Source organism: Notechis scutatus, chromosome Z, assembly GCF_049901735.1.
Source record: "Notechis scutatus isolate UNSWTSFEM ecotype Mainland chromosome Z, rNotScu1.2, whole genome shotgun sequence".
NCBI lineage: Eukaryota > Metazoa > Chordata > Lepidosauria > Squamata > Elapidae > Notechis > Notechis scutatus.
Window position 1 is genome coordinate 103345038 of NC_142025.1, and position 24341 is coordinate 103369378.

The window sequence follows — 24341 nt, forward strand, 5'->3', positions numbered from 1 at the left end:
AGGTTTTGAGTAGTATCTCTGTATTTTCAACCACATGGTTGAAGTCCCAAAGCCTAGAAGCTTGTTTTTTAATCATGAAGTGAAAGATTCTACATGGAACAAAACTGCACTAAATACCGTATTGAATATAAAATGCCAACTTGAATCCTGGGGACTCTGTGATCAAGGACATTTAGTTTGGCTCCCATGAAATTCACAACTTTCCATGAACTTACATAGTTAAAAACTAAAATGTAAGTATTAGTTTGGTACAAAATTGTCTGGAAAATTGCCAAGATTGAATTACTACAATAGAAAACCACAAGCAAAATATTTTCTTTTCAGTAGAAGGGGAGAGTATAGAGTAATACTCAACTGAGATGATACTCCCTCTGCTTCCACTTGTATAACACCCAATACTGAAAGGGAGTCCATGCTTATTTCACAAAACAGTTTCTCTAATGTGATTTAAATGATGGGCAAGTTCTTGCAAGTAAATATAGCAAACGAACTGCAGCAATTGTATTTGGGCCTGAAAGGGAAAAAATTGAGAACAGAACAGTACGTTAAGAGAAATAAATGCAGAAACTGATGGTCATTGGTTTGCACCGGAACTTTTTTTCATACTAGGGTGAGTTTAAACAAATTTACTGGATTAAAGTTACTGACTTCTTGGAGAATTGATTCCAATTCTGTGACCTCCATCACTACACCATAGGAATAGTTTATCACCTTGATTTGTTTGCCCATGCATACTTTTGTATGATATGCAAAGGCATTTTTACATGATTAAACTAGTCTGCTACATGATAATAATGTACTATTAACTATAAAACTTCTTCAAACAGCTTGACTCCTGGTGAATTGGGAACAAGTGTTCATTTTTTTCTGGTATGACTACAAGAAGTGGTTTGCCATTGCTTTCTTAAATCTGCGTATATGCTTGTTTTAAACTTCCCAATATAGTCTCTTTCCATTTCTAAAATTGAGCTGGATCCTGCTTAGCTGTCAAAGCCAAATAAGCTCGGCAGATGCTGATCTTTACTGAGATAATTTTGCAAAACTATACTATTGCATAATTAAATCACAAGCAATGAGTATTTGCTTACAGGTCACAGCAGGCTCTTCTGAAACTCATTTAGTAGTAGTTGGAAATGAGTTTTCAATATAACTAAAGGCCTTCAGACGGCTGAATTAAAATAAAAATTTGTACAAGAGACTGCTTTATAGCAGAAAGTTGGAAATTCTTCCCGAGTACAGAAATGAGTTCAACCGGCTGGTACCCCTGCAAAATAAAAGGCTTGGCTGATTCGATGTCATGGAGAAGGCAGGCTGGGTGGGTGTACTTTGCTTACGTAAAGATTCAGCCAGCGGTTTCAAGCACGTTCGACGAGAATCCATCTTACATTTAAGGGAAAATTCGGCACCTGCTGCTTATGCGCTGTCGGCTCTAAGCCAAATTATGGAGGACGAATAGATTTAGCATCTATGAGCGTTGAACTTCCATCTACCGGCTTACGGGATTGTTAGCGCCTTTCCTTTTTCTTGGGCAACAGAAAAGGGTCCTACCCGATCTCAGTAGCGCCCGGGAAGCAGGGTCCTCAAAACACGTGCCCAGGCAGACACGCGCATCAGTAGCCCGGAGGCAGGGCTGCGTGCCGGCTTGCAAAATCCTACACGCACTTCCCACCCTTCCGCTTTGACGCGCGAGGCGGCGGTGGGGTTCTCGGACGTGAAGATGGCAGCGCTGGCGGAGCCTCTAGGGCTGGAGAGAGGTAAGGATGGAGATGGCTTTGCCTCAAAATGGATGTTCGCGTCGAATGAGCCTGGCGAACCGGAGAGAAGAGGTAGGGCAGCCTTTGGAGCGAAGGAGGGGATGTGCTGGCTAGAGAGAGGACGGAGTATCTGCAGACTTTTGGGGAGGGCTGGTGACATAAGAGTCGCCGGGGGTTCGGAGGCAGAGGAGCAGGGATGGGAAGGTGAGGACATGCGGTGCTTCCTGCTAGAATATGGTGGAGAGTGCTGCTGGATTTCTTTTCTGGCCAGGGACCCGGTCGAGAGGACCCGATCTCTTCGTCTCTCCCCTTTCCCTAGTTAGTGAGAAGCAGCGCCCAGGAACGGCGAAGCCAGAAGCCGTGGCTAGGTTACACTCTTCCTCCACTCGCCTCCACAGTTCCGTCCCAAATGCCCTCTAGGACTCCCGATTCTGTTTCTTTTAACATTACTATTATTATTATTATTATTATTATTATTATTATTATTATTATTATTATTATTATTATTATTATTATTATTATTATTATTATTATTATTAATTATTATTATTTATTTATTTATTTATTTATTTATTTTTGTAGATGTGGCTCGAGCGGTCGAATTGCTGGAGCGGCTGCAACGCAGTGGGGAGGTGCCCCCCCAGAAATTGCAAGCCCTTCAGAGGGTACTCCAGAGCAAATTCTGCTGTGCCATACGGGAGGTGAGACTGGAAGTTTGTCCTCCTTCCTTCTCCTATCTTCCATATTTCTGTTTGTGTTTAACCTTTCCTCCCCACTTCAGGGATGAGCATTTTTAGAAAGATGTTTGGGAGTAGGGGAGGTGGAGTTAAAGATGATGGTTAGCATGCCAGTTTTGCAAAATATGTTTAGCGTAAGTGCTGACTGGTTTCTGCTCTATGCTTTGGCTGGGCTAAAAAATGGTTGGGAAATTTTGTTGTTCATCTCATCGCTTATGAACCAGGCCCATTTTAAGAGGCAGAATGTATCAGATTTGTCTGGGTATATAGACTGCTACATTACAAAACACACAGCATTTGTTCTGAAGGCCCTCTCCTCCTTTCCCAGCACAGTCACAATTCTTCATCACCTCCTAACATGTAATTTGTTGTAATTGCACAGTTGGTGTATTGCTTATCATTGTAGGATTCTCTTTTCAGTTCACCCCACCACCATCATTTCAACCTTTTACCCTGCCATTCTGCATCAGATTCTCTCCAAGAATTTAGCTTAACCTCTTCCGTTTCAGTCTGATAGTTATTTCTGATTGGTTTAGGCTCCCTTTTCCTTTTATTACCAATAGCACCTATCTGGATCTTGAATTTTACAGACCCTTGCCATTGAAAAACAACCTTCTTATCCTCTCTTGTATTTCTGGATAGGTTTATGAGCAGCTGTATGACACTTTGGATATCTCGGGAAGTGCTGAGATCCGAGCACATGCTACTGCTAAGGTAATTCAACAAGCTTGTTATGGTGCTACTACTGATAGCACTGCGGAAGTTTGGATCTGTGTCTTGCCCTTTTGGAAATCTAGAAAAAAAACCTGCTTTAAAGTTGTTACTGACAAGTGCCATAAGCACATCCATGTGCTTTCCAAATCACATTTCCCCCTTCAAACATGCATCTCTTCTCACCCTTATTAACCTATGATTTACATTCTCTAATTTTCCAGAACGGTAAGCAATTCAGTGCTCTCCAAATACCTTATCCATTGACCTTTTAAGAATTCAGGATCTACTAGATTGGGTAATGAATTGGATTTGAACGTACAAAAGTGTTTTGAGACATATGGGGGCAGTCAATAATATATGTCTACCTTCCACAGTTGCAGCACAACCTGAGATATGATGTATTTGATTTCAGACATGTGTTATGTGCCTATACCTAGTGGGTGTGAGTGGGCAGGGGTAATGCCATAATTTTGCATTTCTTTCAGAAAGGAAAGACATCTGGCATTAATATATGTGTGTAAGTTATCTGCTCATGCCTTAATTTTTAAAGCATTTGGAATGCAAGCAATGTTGTGCCTGCTTTATATTACTGTTATTTTTTTCTCTTTTAGTTTTCTAATCATTACTTCATTGTGTTCAGCATAATTAATATTTATTCATGTTTGGTCAAATATTTTGAGATTCTTTAGAATGAAAGGTGGTTTAGGAATTTTTGAAACTATTATTTTAAACACTGGGAGAATATGGTGAACAAAATAAAATGACTACCTATATATGTATATATATGAGTATCAGAAGTAGGTCATTGGTAATAATTCATCCTACTGAGTATAAATGTATTCTTGGGACTCAAGGCTAAAAAATTTTCAGTGTGACTAAAGAAAAAGTATACCTGTTGTGAGAAATAGTCTCACATTCTTTAAAACTTCTGAAAAGGAAAGGGATACGGAACATCCCTATTATACTCATTTATTTATAGGCTCCCCTGCTCTTCTACCAAAAACATTCTCTGAGGGGTTACATAAAATTAATAAAAAAAATAATTCTAAAATAAGTATTTGCAAGGTTCCAAATTAAGGGATGTGCATAAGCAATGACCGCAGGATGAAAAATAAAAGTTATTAAAATATTAAATTGATACATAATTATACAGCATATTGGCTTTTTAATATATAGGGAATGCATTGCCTTTTCCCTAACATTTATAAATTCTCTCTCTCTTTTTTTTTTGGGGGGGGGGGGTCTTCTTCCTTGCTTTCTGGTTCTCTTCCTCCCCCGCTTTCTGATCCTCCCGAAAAAATAAAATAAAGCAGATATGGTGGCAGCAACCATGCAATTAAAACCTCACTGCTTTTTAAAGTGTACTGCACTTGCGACACACATTGAAAAGGAGGCAAAGCTTTCATTGTGTGATTGTAGTTGCCACCTTCATTCTTCCTCCTACCATACCTCTACATTTGAAGCAAAGGGGATTGGAAGGAGGAGGAAAACGAGGTTGGAAGTTTACACATGTTGCATGTGTGGAGGAAATTCATTACTTCATTACTTTACTACTTCATTACTTTAATTATCTCAAAAAAATAAATTTCTTTAAAATAATTAATTTTTATCAAATGATTAATTGATGTATTGTTTTTATTGATTAGTATGATTGAGTGTTTAGTGCATATAGTATAATCACTGAATATCTGATTAGTAAAATCAGTGATTTAGTGAATTTAATTGACCAATGTGTTTAGTAATTACTGTAATAAATTAAGGCTGTTTGTTGCTTAGCAAAATTATTTGATTAGAGTGATTTGAATAACCAATTGATTGATTGATTTTTAGTAATAAGTAACCTTACTTTTGATTTGTTCTCTAACATATCAATTAACATTTATTAATTACCAACATTCATTAAGTAACTGTCTACCTATCACATTAACTAGCTATTGTAATTGATTACTGTACTATTGCCATTGACCATGCCATCCAAAAACTCCAAACCAAAACAAAAGAAAAATATCTCTACCAATGACCTCCCAGGCTCCTGCACATGTTTCAGATGTCTTGAAACCATAAATGACAGTGAAATTTACGTCAAATGCCACCTATGCGATAATCTAGCCCGCCCTGCCTGCTTAAATGCAAACAAAAGCCTAGCTGATATGATTAAAAATTCAGATACATTCTTTTATCTATGTCCATCATGTTCTCCTAAGCTAAACAAACTGAGTACCCTACCTGACAGAGTTAAAAGAATCACTTATTCACTCAGTAGAAGAACGCTTAGCAACAACTATACAAGCAAAAAACAAACTACCCATAACAATAAGGAAGCTTCAATCCAAAAAGAAATCACTTTGGCGGAAAAACAAATCTGGTCACGTTGCCAACTTCAAAAGCTGATACAAAAATTTATGCCATCAGATAAAAACTGAATGCACCAATTATCACATTAAACAAGAAGAAAACCTTCTACGCACCAATTCCACCTGCACTTTCTACAATTTTGTAAACAACAAATTAAAAGACTCAAGGTCCATCCCACCTTTGAAAGGACCTAATGGTCAAGCCAACCTCTTTAACACATTCTTTGGCTCAGTATTTGTAAACAGCAATGGGTCATGCCCAGTATTTCCAAGTCAAACCACAGATAACTACAATGATCTAATACATATTGATTTTACAGAAGACAATGTTGAAAAAGCACTACGGAATCTAAAACTATCTCTATCTATTGGAGCGGATGGAATATATGCCTACTTCTTTAAAAAGTTATCCACTGCCATAGCCAAACCTCTAAGCATAATCTTTGAAAAATCTTTCAGGACCAGCTCCTTGCCAAAACTATGGTTACAAGCCACGGTCACCCCCATCTTCAAAAAGGGAGACCCCAGCCTAGTTGAAAATTACAGACCAATCTCTTTATGCTGCATCACCTGTAAAGTCATGGAATCAATTATTAACCAATCCATCATCCTCCACTTAGAAACAAATAACCTACTCTCTAATAAACAATTTCGTTTCAGGAAAAAACTGTCCTGTAATCTGCAACTCTTACCCTGCAAAAACATATGGACTACACAATTCGATTAGGGCAAAGCACTAGACACAATCTACATAGACTTCTGTAAAGCCGTGGATTTAGTGGTACACGACAAACTACTCCTAAAACTAAAATCTTACGGTATCTCTGGACACCTGCATAACTGGATAGAAGCATTCCTGTCAAACAGACAACAAATGGTCAAAATTGGGAATGTCCTATCAAATTCTGTACTTGTCAACAGTGGTGTCCCCCAAGGCAGTGTACTAGGACCAACTCTTTTCATACTCTACATAAATGACCTCTGTGATCATATCAAGAGCAACTGCGTTCTCTTCGTTGATGATGTAAAACTATTCAACACCACAGACAATACTGCTACCCTTCAAAAAGACCTTGACTATGTATCAGAATGGTCAAACAAATGGCAACTTCAAATCTCAACAAATAAATGCTCTGTCTTACATATTGGGGGAAAAAATATATCAGAAAATAAAATACAGGCTGAATGGTCAAGACCTTGTTGATGATCCAAACTCTGTCAAGGATCTTGGAGTACTCATCTCTAATGACCTAAGTGCTAGAGCCCACTGTAACTACATAGCCAAAAAGGCATTAAGAGTTGTTAACCTAATCTTACATAGCTTTTTCTCTGGTAATATTACACTAATAACTAGAGCATACAAAACATTTGCTGGACCAATACTCGAATACAGCTCATCAGTCTAGAACCCACATTACGTATCTGATATAACACAGTTGAGAAAGTCCAGAAATATTTCACAAGAAGAGTTCTCCACTCCTTGTTGCAGAATACCTTATGCCACCAGACTTGAAATTCTAGACCCAGAAAACCTAGAACTATGCCACCTTCAGTCCGATCTAAGTATAGTATATAAAATCATACATTACAATGTCCTACCTGTCAATGAATACTTCAGCTTCAACCATAATAACACAAGAGCAAACAGTAGATACAAACTCAAGGTTAATCGCACCAAACTTGATTACAGGAAATACGACTTCAGCAACAGAGTGATCAGTGTCTGGAATACTCTACCTCAGGGGTCCCCAACCTTTTTTACGCCGCGGCCCGGTACCGGCATCAGCTGGGCGCCGCCATCTTTTTTTGATGAAAAGTGCTTCCGGTGACCTCACCAGAAGCACGTTTTCATCAAAAAAGATGGCGGCGCCAGCTCGTGAGCTTTTCGGGTAGAAATGGCTTTCTACCGGAAAAGCTCACCGAGCGCAAGCCCGCCATCTTTTTGATGGCGTGCTTCCGGTGAGCTTTCTACCCAGAAAAGCTCACCGGAAGCACTTTTTCATCAAAAAAAGATGGCGGCGCCCAGCAAGCCAGCGGCCCGGTAGGACCTGTTCCGCAGACCGGTACCGGTCCGCGGACCGGTGGTTGGGGACCCCTGCTCTACCTGACTCTGTGGCTTCTTTCCTAAATCCCAAAAACTTTAACCTTAGACTTTCTACTATTGACCTCACCCCTTTCCTAAGAGGTCTGTAGGGGGCGTGCATAAGCGCACCAACGTGCCTACCATCCCTGTCCTATTGTTTCTTTTATTTTTTTTATTTTTCTTATATGTATCTATGTATTCATAACTATGTTTTTACTTATACCTATTATCTTGTCAGCAATTGACAAAATAAATAAAGAAAAATAAAGAAATAAATAAAAAATCATATAGTTGCTACATGATATGGATTTTCTTTTCAGAATTTAAGCTCCCTTTTTGTTTTTAAACACATTTCCAAAACCAACATATGTAGAACAATTTTAATGCATCCAATTTGGATTAAGTACAAAAGGAGCTATTGGAAATATAGAATTGAAGGAGACTATCTAATTTCAATATAAACTGAAATGAATAGAACTAGGTATCTAGCCTAAAATGGCCACATTTTAGATTTATTATCTCTACAGTGTTTGTCATTAGATGTTCAACTTTCACTAACAGTCGTGCTACAAAGCTATGTGCCAAATTGTGATAACAGGGCATAAAAGTAACATCAAATACAATTTCTACCCAGAAATTTCTTTACGGTATCAGAACCAGAATGTCTTTAAAATCTGTACTGTTTGTTGACTTGGAGTCTCCTGGTCTTTCCTTTGTGTGTGCAGGCAACAGTGGCGGCCTTTGCAGCCAGTGAGGGCCACGCGCATCCCCGGGTGGTGGAGCTGCCAAAGACAGATGAGGGCCTAGGCTTTAACATCATGGGGGGCAAGGAGCAGAACTCTCCCATCTATATTTCTCGCATCATCCCAGGGGGTGTTGCTGATCGCCATGGCGGGCTGAAGCGTGGAGATCAACTGCTGTCTGTCAATGGTGTGGTAGGTATTGGGTAAAGGGAGACATGGGACCTTCTATGTCTGTATGGCAAAGGTGTTGAGATGTGCATGGTATTTTTGGGCACTGACCAACAACTTCCTGATTCCAGTGAATGGTGAACCTCAAGCGTGTTAGGCAGACAAAGTGTATTTCAGCAAATAGTGGGGTAGAATCTGTTGCAGAATTGAAGGGAAGGCAGAAAAGATTGGCTGACCTTGAATTACTGATGTGGAGCAAGAGCCTAAAGAGTGATCCTCCCTAAAGGTTCACGTGGTTTTATCCAGTAGTTTCTACAGCAAGTGCCTTAGTTTGGCAAAATTCCCGTCAACAGGTGAGTAGCAATAAGCATGCTATTCTGCATCATTTCTGGTTCCTTGTGCTTGACAAATAGAGAGGTGTGTACTTTCTGCCCATCTTATCTAGTATCAGGTGGCCTGGGAATAGGGAAATTTTAATTTCCTACCATTCTTCCAGACTTGCTCCAGGCCACTGTGGAAAACGATAAGCTGCCATTTTAATTTCATAAATACTTTAGCATAATACTTTAGCATAATGCTTCATTGAACAAATAAAAAAGGCAATTCTCCCAGATTCAGCTTCTCTTCACCCTTCGAATGTTGGAAAAAATACTTAAAGCTCAGAATAGGCATTGGGTATTAGGATTTACTGAGGCTTTGTAGTGTTGGGAAGTGCCCAAAGTGTCCTCTGCTTACACTAGGTTTGGGATTTAATAGGTAGGCTGATTAAGGATTTGAGACCATTTGAACGAGCAGAACCTCTATTTTGGATAAATAACTTTTAAAAGTTATGACATTTTTAGCAATTGTTAAGAATAGGAGCAATTTATGCATGAGGAAAATAATTTATGACATGACATAAATCCACAGATAGATTATATAAAACACCAATCTGTATTACAGGATATGTGGTAGCTGAGATGATCCTCTATTCTGTCCTCCCTTAAACTGGCATTCTCTAAAACCTAAGCTGGCACAATTATGTGAACTACAATCCCAATATATCCAGAGGGCATCCATTTGTAGAAGAAGCTATACATTAACTGCAAATCTTTAAGAAGCCAAAACAAAAGAATGCATACTCTTTCATAGAATGCATTGATTGGAATATGGGTCCAAAAACATCTTTTTGTGAAAAGGAACACTACTGTAAGTTGTAGCAGAACCTTCTTTCGTAAATCCCAGCTCAGTGACAAGGACCATGCCAAAGAAATAAAAGCCAAATATGGAAAAAAATTGTTTGAAGGATCCCTTTAGAGGTATTATTGGCTGAAAATCTGAATATCCACCCTCTCTTCTCCGTAGCATTTTTGTCTGATGTATCACTTGTATAAATTTGTAATTAAGGTAGAAAAGGTGGCAGTTGCTCACTGGCCCCACCAGTGATGGGTAGGGTTGGGCAAGAGTTGTCTTTTTCTGTGGGCAGGATTGCAGAGGAGCAGCCCTTCTCCCCCCCTCCCTTCCCCCCCCCTCCAATGACCCTGCCTTTTTGTCTCCCATCTTGTAGAGTGTGGAGGGTGAGCAGCATGAACGGGCAGTAGAACTTCTGAAAGCAGCACAAGGCACAGTGAAACTGGTTGTGCGCTACACACCCAAAGTACTTGAAGAGATGGAGGCGCGCTTTGAGAAGATGAGGACAGCACGGCGCCGGCAGCAGCACAACAGTTACTCGTAAGAATGGACTCTGAAATGGGTATTGGGAATCACAGGTACCCAGTAGGTTGCCAGCTTTTGTTTCAGAGGCAAGAGAAGGAGTTGATGGCTTTTTAGGAACCCCCCCCCCAAACTCCCCCAGCAGAGGGGGTAGAGTAGCTGTCCCCAACCTGTCTGGCACCAGGGACCAGTTTCGGAAGAAAAATTGTCTTCCACAGACTGGACTGGATGGTTTCGCATGCAACCTAGACCCTCTTCATGCACAGATGAAGCTTTGCTTGCTCGTCTGCCTACTTCTCTGTGGCCTGGATCCTAACAGGTCATGGACTGGTATTGGCCTACGGCCCACAGGTTGGGGACTGCTGCCTTAGAGGGTTGTGATATCTTCTAAGGCAGAAATATTATAGAGTGGATGGTTAATTCTGTGAGTATTTAAAAACATATTGAAAAGAGAGTGATGTTTGTAATGCATCTTTTAGTAAAGCAGGTTTTAAGTTCATTGGGTAACTGAGAAAAAAGCTCATTCAGTCAGTCAGTCATTTTATTTGCCACCCATCTCTCTACAGTCTACAACAATAAAATGGAAAAATGATTTAAAAAAATAACAACAGTAAAGGAACAAACCAATAAAAGTAAACAGTGGAAATATGGAATTAGAAAGATGAGTAGAAGGGGGAGCAAGAAGTGTAGGATGGAGGTAGGGTCGCAAGTTAGTCCAGCAGCCATTTCCTGTGTTGTACTCTGCTATTGGGTCCCCAGGCCAACTGGCAGAGCCAAGGCTTCAAATTTGCTGAAAGGTAGGGTGGAGGCAAACCTTACTTGGGTAGGGTGGGGTGGAAGGAAGTTTCAGAGGCCCAGCATTATAACAGAGAAGGTTCTTCTCATGGATTCCATTGGTCAGAGTTCCTTGACTGGCGGGATCCTCAACAAGCTTCCTCTGCCAGTATGGGTAGGGTGGGCATGTCTTAGAGGGACAAGACAGTTCATCAAATAGTGTGGACCTATGCCATGGAGAGGTCATTACCATAAAGGTCATAACCATAACTTGAACTGCACTTGGAAACAAGGTGGCAGCCATGCCAGCTTGTGAGGAAGTGATGTAACATGGATCATTCTACGGGCCCCAAAGACCACTTATGACGCTGCACCTTACATCAGTTGAAGCTTCCAAATGCATTTCAAAAGTTGCCCCAGGTAAAGTTCATTAATCCAGATGAGGGGTGACTAGGACCAGAGTGACCAAGTACAGATCCAGGAAAGATCACAGTTGGTGCACTGATCAAAAGGCTCTTCTAAACGCAGCTGCTACCTGATCTTCAAGCAGAAGTTGCAAGTTCAGGGGAACTCCTAAGTGGTTTAGGACTGGGTCTGAATGGGGTACTGCAACCCTAAAGATGCTAAAGACCTGGATCTGGAAGCCCCGGGTACCCAAAGCCACCATCTTGCCATGGTTCAGACATAACACGTTGTCCCCCTACAGCTTCTAAGCACCATAGAGGGTAGTGGCAGCATCATCAAGTTACCAGGTGGATATGTAAAGTTGAGTATCATCAGCATATTGATGATATTTCAATCCATGGCAATGGATGATGTCACCCAGGCTTCGTGTACATGTCAAAAATGAGTGCACTGAGCCTGAGTCCTGTGGTAAGACATAAGAGAGGCTGGATTTCTCGCTCCCTATCAATACTGATTGAGACCAACCTTGGACAAAGGAGCTCAACCAGCACAAAAGAATGTTGCCAAGTCCTAAGCTATGTAGCAGGCCTACAGGATATCCTGGTCAATGATATTGAAGGCTGCTGAAAGGTCAAAGAGAGCCAGGATGATTGCACTACCACCATCCTGCTCTCGACAGAGATCATTCACATGTGTCATCAGTGCAGTCTCTGTCTCAATATCTGGGCCTGAAATTCTGAACTTTGTTTTCGGAGGTTCTTCTTGATACAGAGGTTGTTCCTTGGGAGCACATTTCCTCTTTCCAATTAATTCAATTGGATCCATGATTCAGGTTCAGAAGATGGGGAATGGAGCCTATTTGTTCCAAGCCAATTGTGTGTCTAGTTTGGCTCTCAGTGCAATTATCAGGCAAGCATTCAGCCTGGGGACTAAAAGAAGCTGTATGCAATCCAAATGCTGTAATCATTTAAATCATTGTTTCTCTGCAACTTTAAGGTATATATCCCAAATAGGTTTTTTTAGGAGGCAACTGAACTTTCTTGTCTTTTCTTTTGAAGACATTTTGATTCTCATCCAAGAAGCCTCTTTGGCTCTGACAGGATAGTAGGGAATGGAAGAAGCTTCTCTCTTTTTTTTAAAGTATTATTTTTTATTCATAAACATTTTGAATACAATGTATTGTATCATTTACAAAAAAGCAAGACAAAAATAAACAAGTATCAACATATATACTAATAATGATAGTGTATCAAAATAATTTTAACTACATTTCTTTGTATTAGCCTATTTATAGTTTTGTTAGTTATATTAACATGTTTATGATTATCAACCCTCTTTGTATTTAATTCATACATAACAATAATATTTCTTCAGCTAATTTCTACCTCTTATCTCTACCACTTGTAAAATCTGTTCCATGTTAAGTAGTGTCTTCTTTGTCCTTTATTTTTAATGTCAATCTATCCATCTCTGCACAGTCTAGAATTTTCCGAATTATATCCTCATCTAATGGGGTATTATCATTTTTCCAATATTATGCATATACAATCCTTGCAGATGTCAATACATGCAAAACAAAATATACAGTCCCTTTATCATATTCTTCTGGGATTATACCCAACAAAAAAAATGTGGTTTCAAATCTATGTGTTGCTTAATCATATTTTCCAACCACATGTGTATTTTCATCCACTATTTTCTTGCTTTCATACAAGTCCACCGCATATAATAATAAGTACCCGGAGTTTGATTACACTTTCAACATTTGGCAGACGTTGCTAAACATTTTTGTCAATCTTGCCAGCGATAAATGCCACCTATAAAATATTTTATAAAGATTTTCTTTATATGCAGTAGCCATTGTCAATTGTCAGTTCCTATCCCACAGTTTTTGCCATTTGTCTAGTTCTATTGTATAACCAAAAATGTTTGCTCATACAATCATTGTTTTCTTTGACTTGTTCCTCTTCCATTTTATAACTTTTGTGTGTGTGTGTGTGTGTGTGTGTGTGTGTGTGTGTGTGTTGGTTCTTTAAAGAAACCCCTCGTTTTTGCATCTTTCTCGTATCTTGTTTATATTTGTAAATGCGGCCACCCTGCTAAATCCACCCCTTGGTTTTGTAATTGTTATCTAGTTTTAAGTTCACCATTCTCATTTAAAATGTCTCTATAGAGAACAATTTTTTTCTAAATTAATAAGATTTTGATGTGTCAATACTTCCATTATGGAAAGCCAGACTGGTATTTTCATATAGTTTTGTAATTTAATTTTTTCCTATACCTGAAGTAAACCATTTCTCACATAATGTCTTTGAAAATATCTATATATCATATTCCTTCCATACCATAAGAAAGCATGCCATCCTAATTGGAGATCATGTCCCTCTAATAGTAATAATCTATGTTTCAAATTTATCCATACCTTTACCAATGTAAGTACAGTTGCCTGATAGTATAACTCCCAATCTGGTAATCCAACCCCCCTGTTGTTTTTAGATTCCTGTAACAGTTTCAATTTTATTCTTAATTTTTCCCTTGCCAAATATAATTCAAAATTGTTTTATTTAGTTCCTTGAAGTATTTTTTCTCTATTCTTATAAAATATAAAAAGTTTTGGTAATGTATTCATTTTTATAGGGCTATCCTCCCTATCAGCGATAGTTGTAAACTCTTCCATTTCTCCAGATCCACCTTAATTTGTTGCATTAGTTTTGTATAGTTATTCTCTTTAATCGTTGCACATCTTGCTGTTAATTGGATGCCTAGATATTTAACTCTCTTTACTATCTGCAAATCTATTTTCTCTGTGAATTCTTTTTTCTCTTTATCTGTGAGGTTTTTAACTATCATTTTAGTTTTTTCTTTATTTTCAACCTTTCCACTTCTCCATATTCTTCCATTTTCCCTATCAATTTAGGACCAGTTTCTAATGGTTCTTCTAATATAAAGACTAAATCATCTGCAAATGCTTGTAATTTATATTTTTCTTTTTTGATCTCTGTTCCTTTTATTTCTTGGTCTTGTCTAATATTTCCAATCAAAACTTCTAGAGTTAATGTGAATAATAATGGGGATGGTGGACAGCCTTGTCTCGTACCAGGGGAATGGAGACGCCTTCAAAAGAAAAAAACAAGAAAGTCCAGTTGCCTCTTGAAAAAAAAGCACCTTTGGAACAACCATGACCTGGATGATGAGAATCTCTACAGACTTTAAGGTGTTTGAGCGTCACTTCCCCAAATTCTCCAGCTAGCCTGCTGGGTGGAGAATTATGGGAGTTGAAATGCGTGTATCTTAAAATTGGTTGAGATGGAGAAACACTGATTTAAGCCACAGCAAACAGATCTAGCTTCAAGTTCCAACAATCTGAAATGTGGGTTTTCATATATTCTGACTATTAGATATCCTTATGAAAATCTAAACTTTTCAGATAGTTCTGTCTATCTGCCTAGAGACTTCTGAAGCCATTGCCTGATACTTCCAAGTATTGCCTTGTCATTGCTGCAGAACTGAAGGGGCTGAGCTAGTTATATGGAAGACCAGGTGTTTGACTCTATCAAATGTATAGGCTCTGGGAATAGGGAGTACTTAATACTGGTTCCTGCTTGACTCTACATAGAATCCATGCCCTGTTGCTATCAAAATTTGGGTTTTGTTTTTTTTCTCTTTCATTCCTACAGATCCTTGGAGTCCCGGGGATAAATTTGCACAAGAGTTAATTGGGCAGCTGATGAGCCTGATCCATCCTCCCTATCCTTTGGAATGGTTTTATCTGTATAGCGGAGACATATTTATCTAGTCCCCTTCCCTGAGTTGGGAGCTGGGCTTCAGTGTACAGTATTTATTCTTTACATTCCTCTTATTTAAAAAGATGTTCAGTGTAAACAATTCTATATGTTTGTGCAAGGCCTTATCCTTTGTAAAGCTGGAGACAATAGTTACAAAACTACCAAGAGAATCATCCAAGCCTCTGATATATAGAACTATGAAAGAAAAATATGCCATGAGAAAACCTTAGAGGTGCTTTTACCACTGTAGGCAAAAAAAACCCTCCGCTTATCCAATTCCCAACACCATTTGCTGCACTCTATAGGAAAGGTTTTGGTGTTAAATAAACAGCCCTATTGAGACGTAATTCTAGATAAAACATTAGACGTATTATGTATTCATAACATTGTAGGTGTCTACATTGTTCTTTCAGTCTTGCTTCCATGAACAGTTATTGTGAGGCAAAAATAACAAATGTTATATGTTTATAGGGAGAGGCTGACAGTAACAATAGCAACAACTTGGGAGGGAGAGATAATCTGAGGTCATTAAGATGATATCGTAGTTAATTGAAACAATTTTCTTTAGCTAGTCCACATTAGAACATGATACAGCATTTTCAGAAGACAAATATAGGAAACGTCAGTTTCAGCCCACTTGATTGTTCCTCAGTCTCCTGGTCTGTAAAATAATACAATTGCCCAGGATCTAAAAGAGTTGGAGTAAAATTCCCTGAAAGAAGCAATTACAAGAGTATTTCTGAGATGCAAAATACTATAAATATATGCATAAATGAAGTGTATTCTACTGTATTATGGTATGAAAGAACAAAAGTCCCCACTCGCCCAGTAACATCAGAATAGAATCTATAGTATGTTTCTTTTATCAGCTGTTTCCAGCAGGGTTTTTTCATCCTTGGCAACTTGAAGATGTGTGGATGTCAACTCCCAGAATTCCCAGCCAAAATGTTATTCTAATCTGATATTTATTTGGAAGCAAATTTCTTGGGGACCACAAGCAAGATGTAAGTGATAACCTCTTAATTTTTTTTATGCCTTTCTGTCGCCCCACTTTTCACTGCCTTTAAGACTCCAGTTTATTCTCTTCCTTTGACCCCTCCTTTCTACCTCCCCAGTTGGTGGCCAAAGGGAAGGAACATTCTTCTCACCAGCAGCATGAACAAGGTGCTTTCAGAGAGCTTTTGTATCAGGTTGAGCTCCAGAGATTTTCTATCCCTCTTCCTTTTTCATGGCAGAGCAGCAAAGTATGGAACGAAGGAACTACTGTAGGAGGAAATGTGGTGGTTTTTATCTGTCTACCAGCAGGGGGGAGTATTACTACAGCGAGGAACTCAAAATCACACTTCTATAAGATAAAAATAAAAGACCCAGCAAGCTAGACTGCATTCTACAACACACACAACCCAGTTCTTGTATTAATCCACGGTCTCTGCTTGCACTATCGAATACCAGGCCAATAAATTAAGCCATGAAAAACTAACCAAGAGGGACACTAATCAAGCTGCATGTGCAAATGCAGCTGCTAGATCAGTGATTCCCAAAGGGTGCGGTACCGCCCCTGGGGGCGGGATGACTTAGAGGGGTGCTAAGAGGCAAGAGGGGTGGCAGAGGAGTGCTGAAGGTGGACCCCACTCAGGGCGCAATTCAGCCCCCTCACCCCGCTTGCCTGGCTAGAGGAAGGTGAGCCAGGGCTGATCCATTGCACCTTGGGTCCTGCCTGGATTCTCTGCAGCTGCAGGGTCTTGCCTGTTAGAGGTGGGCGGAGCGACCAGGGAGCATGATGCTATGCCTCCCGCATCACCCCTTCCCTCTGCCGCCCGCCAACCTGCGCGTTTTGGCTGGATGTGAGCCGCCGCTGTGAGAATGATGTGAGTCAAGCCTCACAAGAGCGGATCTTCCACCCACGGAGCTTGCATAGCGGCGGCCCGCACTCGGCTAAAACGCTCAGAGGGGTGGCTGGCAGAGGGCCAAGGCAGGCAGTGTAAGCCTCATGTTTCCTGGTTGCCTCCCGCACTCCCCCTCAGCAGCCGAAACCCACGAGCCACAGCTGCTGATGAGATGTGGGCTGGCGGGGAGCTGAGTAGCGACGAGTCTGCCCTGGCTGGCTCACCTTTCTCTCTGCCACCCAACTGCCTACAAACTTACCTTCCTCCCACAGCTGGTGGCAGAGGGAAAGGTGAGCCATCCAAATTGGGCTGGTTCACCTTTCCTGCAGCTCACTTCTCCTGCAGCTTCTGCCGTGGTCAAGGCTGCAGCCTCGCTTGGAGTTCCCAGTCCTTTCCCCAAAAGAGGGAGGGGTGGAAGTCCCACCCATGGCCCCTTTGTTGGACCTGGAAGCCTTGCCTGCTGGCTTTTCCGAGCAACGCGGGACCGGGCGTGAACGGACAATTGCGCCCAGTCGCTGGGACTCTGGGGGACTCGTTACAAGTGACACTCCCAGGTGACTACCTTGTTGGAAGTGTGTGTGTGTGGTGTGTGTGTGTGTGTTTCAGGTGGGTCTCCTAGCTTAGGTGGAGAGAAGAAAGGAAGCGATAGAGAAAGAGAGAAAGAGAGGAAGAGACAAGAAAGTAAAGAAAGAAGGGAAAGAAAAGGGGAGAGAAAGGAAGAGAAAGGAAGAAAAGGGGTAGACAGAGAAAGGGGAATGGAAAGAAGGGACAGAAAGAAAGAGAAGGAGGGAGGGAGGAGAAAGTGAATGGGAGGGAGGGAGGGAGAAAGGGAGAGAAAGAAGAGACAAGAAAGAAAAGGGAAAGAAAGAAAAAGGGGAAAAGGGAGAAAATGAGTAGACAAAGAAAGAGGGGGATGGAAGGAAGGGACAGAAAGAAAGAAAGAAAGGGAGGGAGGGAGGGAGGAGAAAGTGAATGGGATATATGGAGGGAGTGAAAGAGAAAAGGAAAAGAAAAAAGGGGAGAGAAAGGAAGAGAAAGGAAGAAAAGGGGTAGACAAAGAAAGGGGAATGGAAGGAAGGGACAGAAAGAAGGAGGGAGGGAGGAGAAAGTGAATGGGAGGGAGAGAGAGAGAGAGACAAGAAAGAAAAGAAAGAAAAGGGAAGGAAAGAAAGAAAAGGAAAAGGGAGAAAAGGGGTAGACAAAGAAAGGGGGGTGGAAGGAAGGGACAGAAAGAAAGAGGGAGGGAGGGAGGAGAAAGTGAATGGGATATATGGAGGTAGGGAAAGAAAAGGAAAAGAAAGAAAAAGGGAGAGAGAAAGTAAGAAAAGGGATAGACAAAGAAAGAGGGGGGATGGAAGGAAGGGACAGAAAGAAAAAGAAAAAAAGAAAGGGAGGGAGGGAGGAGGAAGTGAATGAGATATCTAGTGCAACCACCTGCTACAACAGGGTTAGAAGGGTGGGTATGGGTGTGTATGTGTATGTGTGTGCATGGCTGTCAAAACTCCAAAAACAGGTCAAGTAGCTCTGGGGAGGTTAGTAATAAATTAGAACACTTGCTAAGCAATTGGCTATTAAGCAAGGACCACTTGTGTTTGGTCACATGGCACCTGGCCACACCCACCCAGTCACATGATCACCAAACTACCCACCCGGTTATGTGACCACCAAGCCACACCCAGCCAGGAAGCCACACCCAGCCAGTCACATGATCACCAAGCCATAACAACAGAACCAGTTGTTACGAAATTTGAATCCCACCCCTGAGTGGAGGGCACTGAGGATGAGTTTGTAGCACCAAGGGGGCGGTGGACTGAAAAAGTTTGGGAACCACTGTGCTAGATTCTTTAATTCACCTGGGTCAAGCAGGTGTATCAACATAACCAAAGTATTTTACGCTGAGATAGCCACTGCTGGAAGTTGACATGAAATCGATCAAGATTCAAAGTCTTTAAATGATCATGGAATGCGATGCTGAGGCAGAGTCGGTGTACTGGCACGACGAAGACCTCTGATTCACTCTGATTTTCATGGAGGAGCATGAGACAGATGCGGTCTTCAACTCTACTTATGTGATCCTTAGGCCCAGTTCAGGTAGTCCTGGACTTAAACCATTGATTTACCGACAGTTCGAAGTTACAGCTATACTGAAAAAGTGACTTACGATTGGCCCTTGTGCCTATGACTATTGCAACATCTCTGCGTTCAGGTGATCAAAATGTAAGTGCTTGGCAACCAACATGTATTTACAATGGTTGCAGTGTCCCAGGGTCATGTGATCACCATTTGCTACCTTCCCAGCCAGCTTGCAGTAAGCAAAGACAAAGTGAGTGTGGGAAGCAGATTGGCTTAACAGTCACATGATTTCACTGCTTAACAATCATGGGGGGAAAAGGTCATAAAATTGGGTCCGACTCACTTAACAATCTAACCTCTGCTTAGCAATAGAAAGTCTGGTCCCAGTTATGGTTGTAAGTTGAGGCATACTTGTACTGCTGCCATAGCACCTACTTATTTTGCTGCCAAATCTTGGTTGTGTATTCAGAGGCATTTAGTAGTGCATTTTCTCTCTCTCTTTTGTCCAGGATAAGCCCATTCCTTATCAACATGGAAAATAACTAAAAAAGTCCTTGCCCAGTAAATGGCTCAGCAGCTGTTTAACTCAAAATGCAATATAGAACAGAGGTTCCCAAACTTTCTTAGTTTATGGCATCCTTTCTGGCTTTGTAATTTTTTCATAATACTCCAAGGCCAAAACTGTGAACTATCTTAAAGTAATAGTTTGCATGCTGTCTGACAGATGTGAAATATCATTGTGTTTTCCTTAAAAATTAAAATATTCCATAGTGCCCTTGTGATTTTGTTGCCGTATCCTAGGATAGAGATAACGTTCAAACCTAACCTTATTCTTAATTCTAGAGGAACTCTGCTTCTAAAAAATAAATCATAAAACTTTGGGGGAAGTTGAAACTATATTCCAATAAATCTGTTTGCATTCTTCAAAAGCCTCTTGAGAAAAAAAATGTTGCATCTAATAGTGGAGTTTCATAACAGTTTATGAAGGAATGTATCATCACAAAAAATGAAATTGGTGCAAGTGGGGGTGTGTCTGATAGAAATCCTTTGGATCCATACTTTGCACGCAGTGGTTTCCTCACACTGTGCCAGTAATGTGCCCTGTTGAGGATATGGTTCATATGCAGCACTACGAGCAGAAGAAGTAGGCATAGAACTTAAGCAATCACTAGAAAGCTTGATATTTAAAAGTTTTGAACTTGTAGAAATGCTTGTTATCATGTTCTATCTTTGGTAGGTACTTAAGTCCCAAGAAATGTAGAGGACTCCTGGACATTAGTACTGTGTGCCTCATTATTTAACTCTTTCCTCTCGGGCTATCGTAAGGAAACCTCCACTACTGAAAGTGCATTGGTTGGGAATACAAAGAGTGTGGTTCCACTCCAATCAAATAATATCTTTGGCTCTCTTTTTTTGCAGAGAATGAAGAGGCACTAACAGCTCTGTTCTTGCTAATTATCTGTCTACCAGTTGATGCTATTTGTGCTTTTTAAATCCTTGTTTTATCCAAAGATGCACTTAATTAGTTTAGCCCTGACAAGGTTTCTTGAGCACTTGATTATTTAAAACCTCACCCAGCATTAGGCTACGGCTGATGTTTAATTATTATAGTCTGCCCTATGTTAGTATAATAAGCATCAGTAAGAAGGATTCAGAATGCAAAGAGGTACTTTAGAGATACTTCCCTTCAAAATCTCCATTTGCTTATGTGGTTGATATGCTTGTATTTATTATATCATTTTATGGCTTGTCTTTAAATCCATCTTTGTCCTGTCCTTTTTGGGAAGATCTCTTTTTTCTTCATGCTGTTGTTGACACTGGTACTTGTCAACAACCTCACCATAGAGCTGCTTGCAAATAACCACCTTATTGTCATTGTCCCTGACATATATATACTGTACATTAAATAAAAAAGGACAAGGAAGTTATTTGGCTGGGACACACTGACCCTAAAGATCACCTGATACCAAACTAGGTAGTCTTCATCATTCTTGGAGTGAAGAAGAGCCAGAGATCTCTGTGAAATTGCAACAAATTAAAGATGTGTGTGTACATTAGTACATTAGTAAATGAAGCATGATATTTAAGAAATCTGGCTTGAAATGGTGTGTAGCAATCTTTTCTCCCCATTTTGAAAATACTGTGGAGGCAAGTGTTGGCATGCCAACTAGAGAATTATGATACAAATGTATGTCCCAATGCTTGAGAAGCAACTTATGCCCAGAGCTTTGCCTGGTCAAAGCAAGATAAAGTTATTGTCATTTACATGGAAATATACTCTTGTGTTACATTATAGGCTGGTCAATTCTTCTACAGCAGGAAGGCAAGTGAAGAGAAAAAAAATGAAAATAAAATATAAGAAAATGAAATTCTGTCTCTATGGGAGCATGATATAGGGGATATATGGGGATATTCCTAGAAGCCTAGAAATAGATGACTTATTTTACTAGTTGTATTACTTTGAGAATTTTGCAATGGACTGCATGTAGAGATGTGATAGCAGTGGCTTGTTTGTGTTCCTGTTGGTTCTCACTCACTTTACTCCAGATAAATCCATATACCACGAAAGCAAGTGGCAACTCCTTTCTGCAAATGGTTGATGTGTCAGGGAGATGTGTGTTCTCACTGGGAGCACCAAAGGTTCATTAAGAATTTAAAACCATTATTATGTATAGTAAGCTCAGAGATTTAGGAGAAAGTGAAAAGAAAGGAGAAGGACTGAACTTTTTTTTTTTAGTAGGCTGATTTCAAACACCTCAAGAACAATAATTGCTCTCTCAGTGAGGCTGTCATCTAAATACACATTTAGGGAACATGTCTATCCAACTCAGATCTCCCTCCATAAAACAGTATATTGCAACAAGTTTCCCTGACCTTTTCTAGCTGTTGAAATCCACTTGGTTTTAGCCCACTGCCTGTTGGCTGGGGCTCTGCCCTTACCTTAACTTTAAAGGGGAAAACAAAAAAAGACCAGAACACCAAAATGGGGAGCATTGTGAAAACTCATCTGAAAGGGAAATCCACCCTCCTGTTTGGCTCCTTAATGTTTGAACTTCATAGGCTTCTGTGTTCTCTGCCCATTATCAATCATCTGGGATTAATGTCAGCTACCTTTCCTTTATTTTATGAATGCAAGCCCTTGAGTTAATTCTTCCTAGGGATCAATATTATTTTTCAAGAACCTCTGCAGCTGGGGTTGCTGTTTGGAAAACACAATCTCAAATTTTAATGCCGTTGAATGGGCTTTATATTAGATATTGATATATTTACATCAATATAAATGTCTGCCTTACACTGACTTATGATTTTGTGTGTGTGCATACTTGTCTACATAGTTAACATAATGGTTAAGGTGTTAAACTGAGACCCCCAGTTTGAGTTTTAACTTATTCCTCTGAATTCACCTGACTGACTTTGGTCTAACCCTCTTCACGCAACCATCCCAACCTAGTCCAATTCACAGGATTCCTGAAGAAATAAAGTGAGAGGTGTACTATGTTGAATTCTGAGAGAAAGGCAAGATAGAAGTGCAATAAATAAGTAATGTCTTATGCATGCAGTGGAAGTTTTCATTGGTATATGTGCCTGTCAGGATGATCTAATGTTAATGTTTGCCCAGCAACAAGAAGTCTTTATAAAATGTTGCCCCATCATTTCTGCCAGAAATCAATCCAGTTTAAACAATTCAATCCAAATATGCCATTTCATCACGAATGCAGCTGAAATGGCTGCAGGTAGGACCTTAACAACACAAGAATTTTAACAGAAAAATAACTGTTATTTTTTTTACTACTTGTGATCTATTTTATATATGCTATATGTGTTTGAGAATTTTTTTTAAAAAAAAATATCCCTTCAAAAGATAAAGGCAAGTGAACATTAAGCATCAAACAATAATGAGAAAAGAAAATCCTATAAATATGCCCAGATGTTAAAACCAGTTAAGCAAGCAAGTAAGGCTACTTTAAAAATTAAAAGCGTCTGACAAAACAAGCAACCCTCCAAACCACGAGAAGAAACAATTCATTTTCATCCAAGTCTGAAAGGATTAAGGGCTCAAGTAGCTACTACAGAGAAGGTGCAGCATTCTTAAAGGCCCCTTTTTATAGACGATTAATCCTCCAAGTGATGCTCCTGTGTGCTGCTCATTTTCTTGAGCAAAATAAGAAATTTCAGAAGCAACATTAATGGGCTGATTTTCTTTTGGATGGGAGAGAGAAGTCCAGAGGCTTACGCCTGTCTAGTTGATTTATGATCATGGCACAAGCAGCAGAATCGGAGGTTAGCAGGTACTCCTACAAGGTAAAATATCAGTGGAAAATAATTTGGCAGTGAACTCTCCTAAACTGCACACTGATCAGAACTCCGATCTCTTTTGCCTCTAAAAGAACTGCCAATTGCATATCTTGCACAAATTGGCTCACAATATATATTAAAGCTAAATTTAAATTCAAAGTAATAAAAATTGTTCACATATCATAGTATGCCCAAACACATGGATAGTACTATGGTTTAACCCATAGTTTGATTCACCAACATTAAGGCAATGTCCTCAGAATTCCAGTTTAGCCTAACCTTGTGGGCCACCTGGATCTGGTTGCAGAGATGTTTGCGAGCGTCTCTAATGAGCACCTTCTCCAAACGGGTGCCCTTCAGATGTGTCTTGAACAACTCCCAGTTCTATGCTCTAAAATGTTGAATGAGCACTAGTATTGCCTCCAACCAACATAGCCACTCATGTTTTTGATTGTATCATGCAGGGGTGTCACATTTAAGGCCCGTGGTGCTTAGATGCTTAGACCTGGCCCTGCAGGGCTGCCCTGGAAACAGCAAAGGATTGGCCAGTGGTACCTCTGCCAGCAAATCCAGAGATCGGGAGGGCTGCATGTGACCCTCACAAGCTCTGTTTTCACTGATGGAGGGTTGCAGGAGACTGTCAGCAGATGAAAATGGAGATTGGGAGCCTGTTTTTGCTGGCATAGCACTCAGGCCCCACAGGCGCCCCCAACATGAGTGAGGTCAAACACATCCTGATGCGGCCCTCAATGAAATCAATTTTGACACCTCTGGTATAATGGGACTTTAATTTTATGTAAGACTTTCTTCAGAAAAGCTCAAGCTCTCAGAAAAATTGAGCTAGTTGGCTTTAATAATAATAAAAACTCACAATTTA

General features: G+C 40.2%; 1 protein-coding gene across 4 annotated transcripts; it reads left to right on the forward strand.

The window, feature by feature from the left end:
• The first annotated feature begins 1144 nt into the window (after positions 1-1144).
• LIN7B (lin-7 cell polarity scaffold B) lies at positions 1145-24341 on the forward strand. Of its 4 annotated transcripts, XM_087948122.1 has the most exons (8): positions 1145-1754; positions 2337-2455; positions 3134-3205; positions 8368-8577; positions 10100-10263; positions 15102-16213; positions 16325-16373; positions 20588-21259. In XM_087948122.1, the coding sequence occupies exons 1-6, from the start codon at positions 1718-1720 to the stop codon at positions 15121-15123; spliced, it is 624 nt and encodes a 207-aa protein (XP_087804248.1). In that variant the 5' UTR covers positions 1145-1717; the 3' UTR covers positions 15124-16213; positions 16325-16373; positions 20588-21259. The 4 variants fall into 4 exon arrangements, with proteins under 4 accessions (XP_087804248.1, XP_087804249.1, XP_087804247.1 ...); XM_087948123.1 differs by lacking the exons at positions 16325-16373; positions 20588-21259 and adding an exon at positions 23929-24341; XM_087948121.1 differs by having other exon boundaries at positions 15102-16373.

Excerpts from the sequence above, each read along its gene's own strand:
- LIN7B (XM_087948123.1), top strand. The coding sequence starts at position 1,718 with ATGGCAGCGCTGGCGGAGCCTCTAGGGCTGGAGAGAG. Across the intron at positions 1,755-2,336 it reads GCCTCTAGGGCTGGAGAGAG|ATGTGGCTCGAGCGGTCGAA; the intron begins GTAAGGATGGAG and ends TTATTTTTGTAG. Across the intron at positions 3,206-8,367 it reads GAGCACATGCTACTGCTAAG|GCAACAGTGGCGGCCTTTGC; the intron begins GTAATTCAACAA and ends TTGTGTGTGCAG.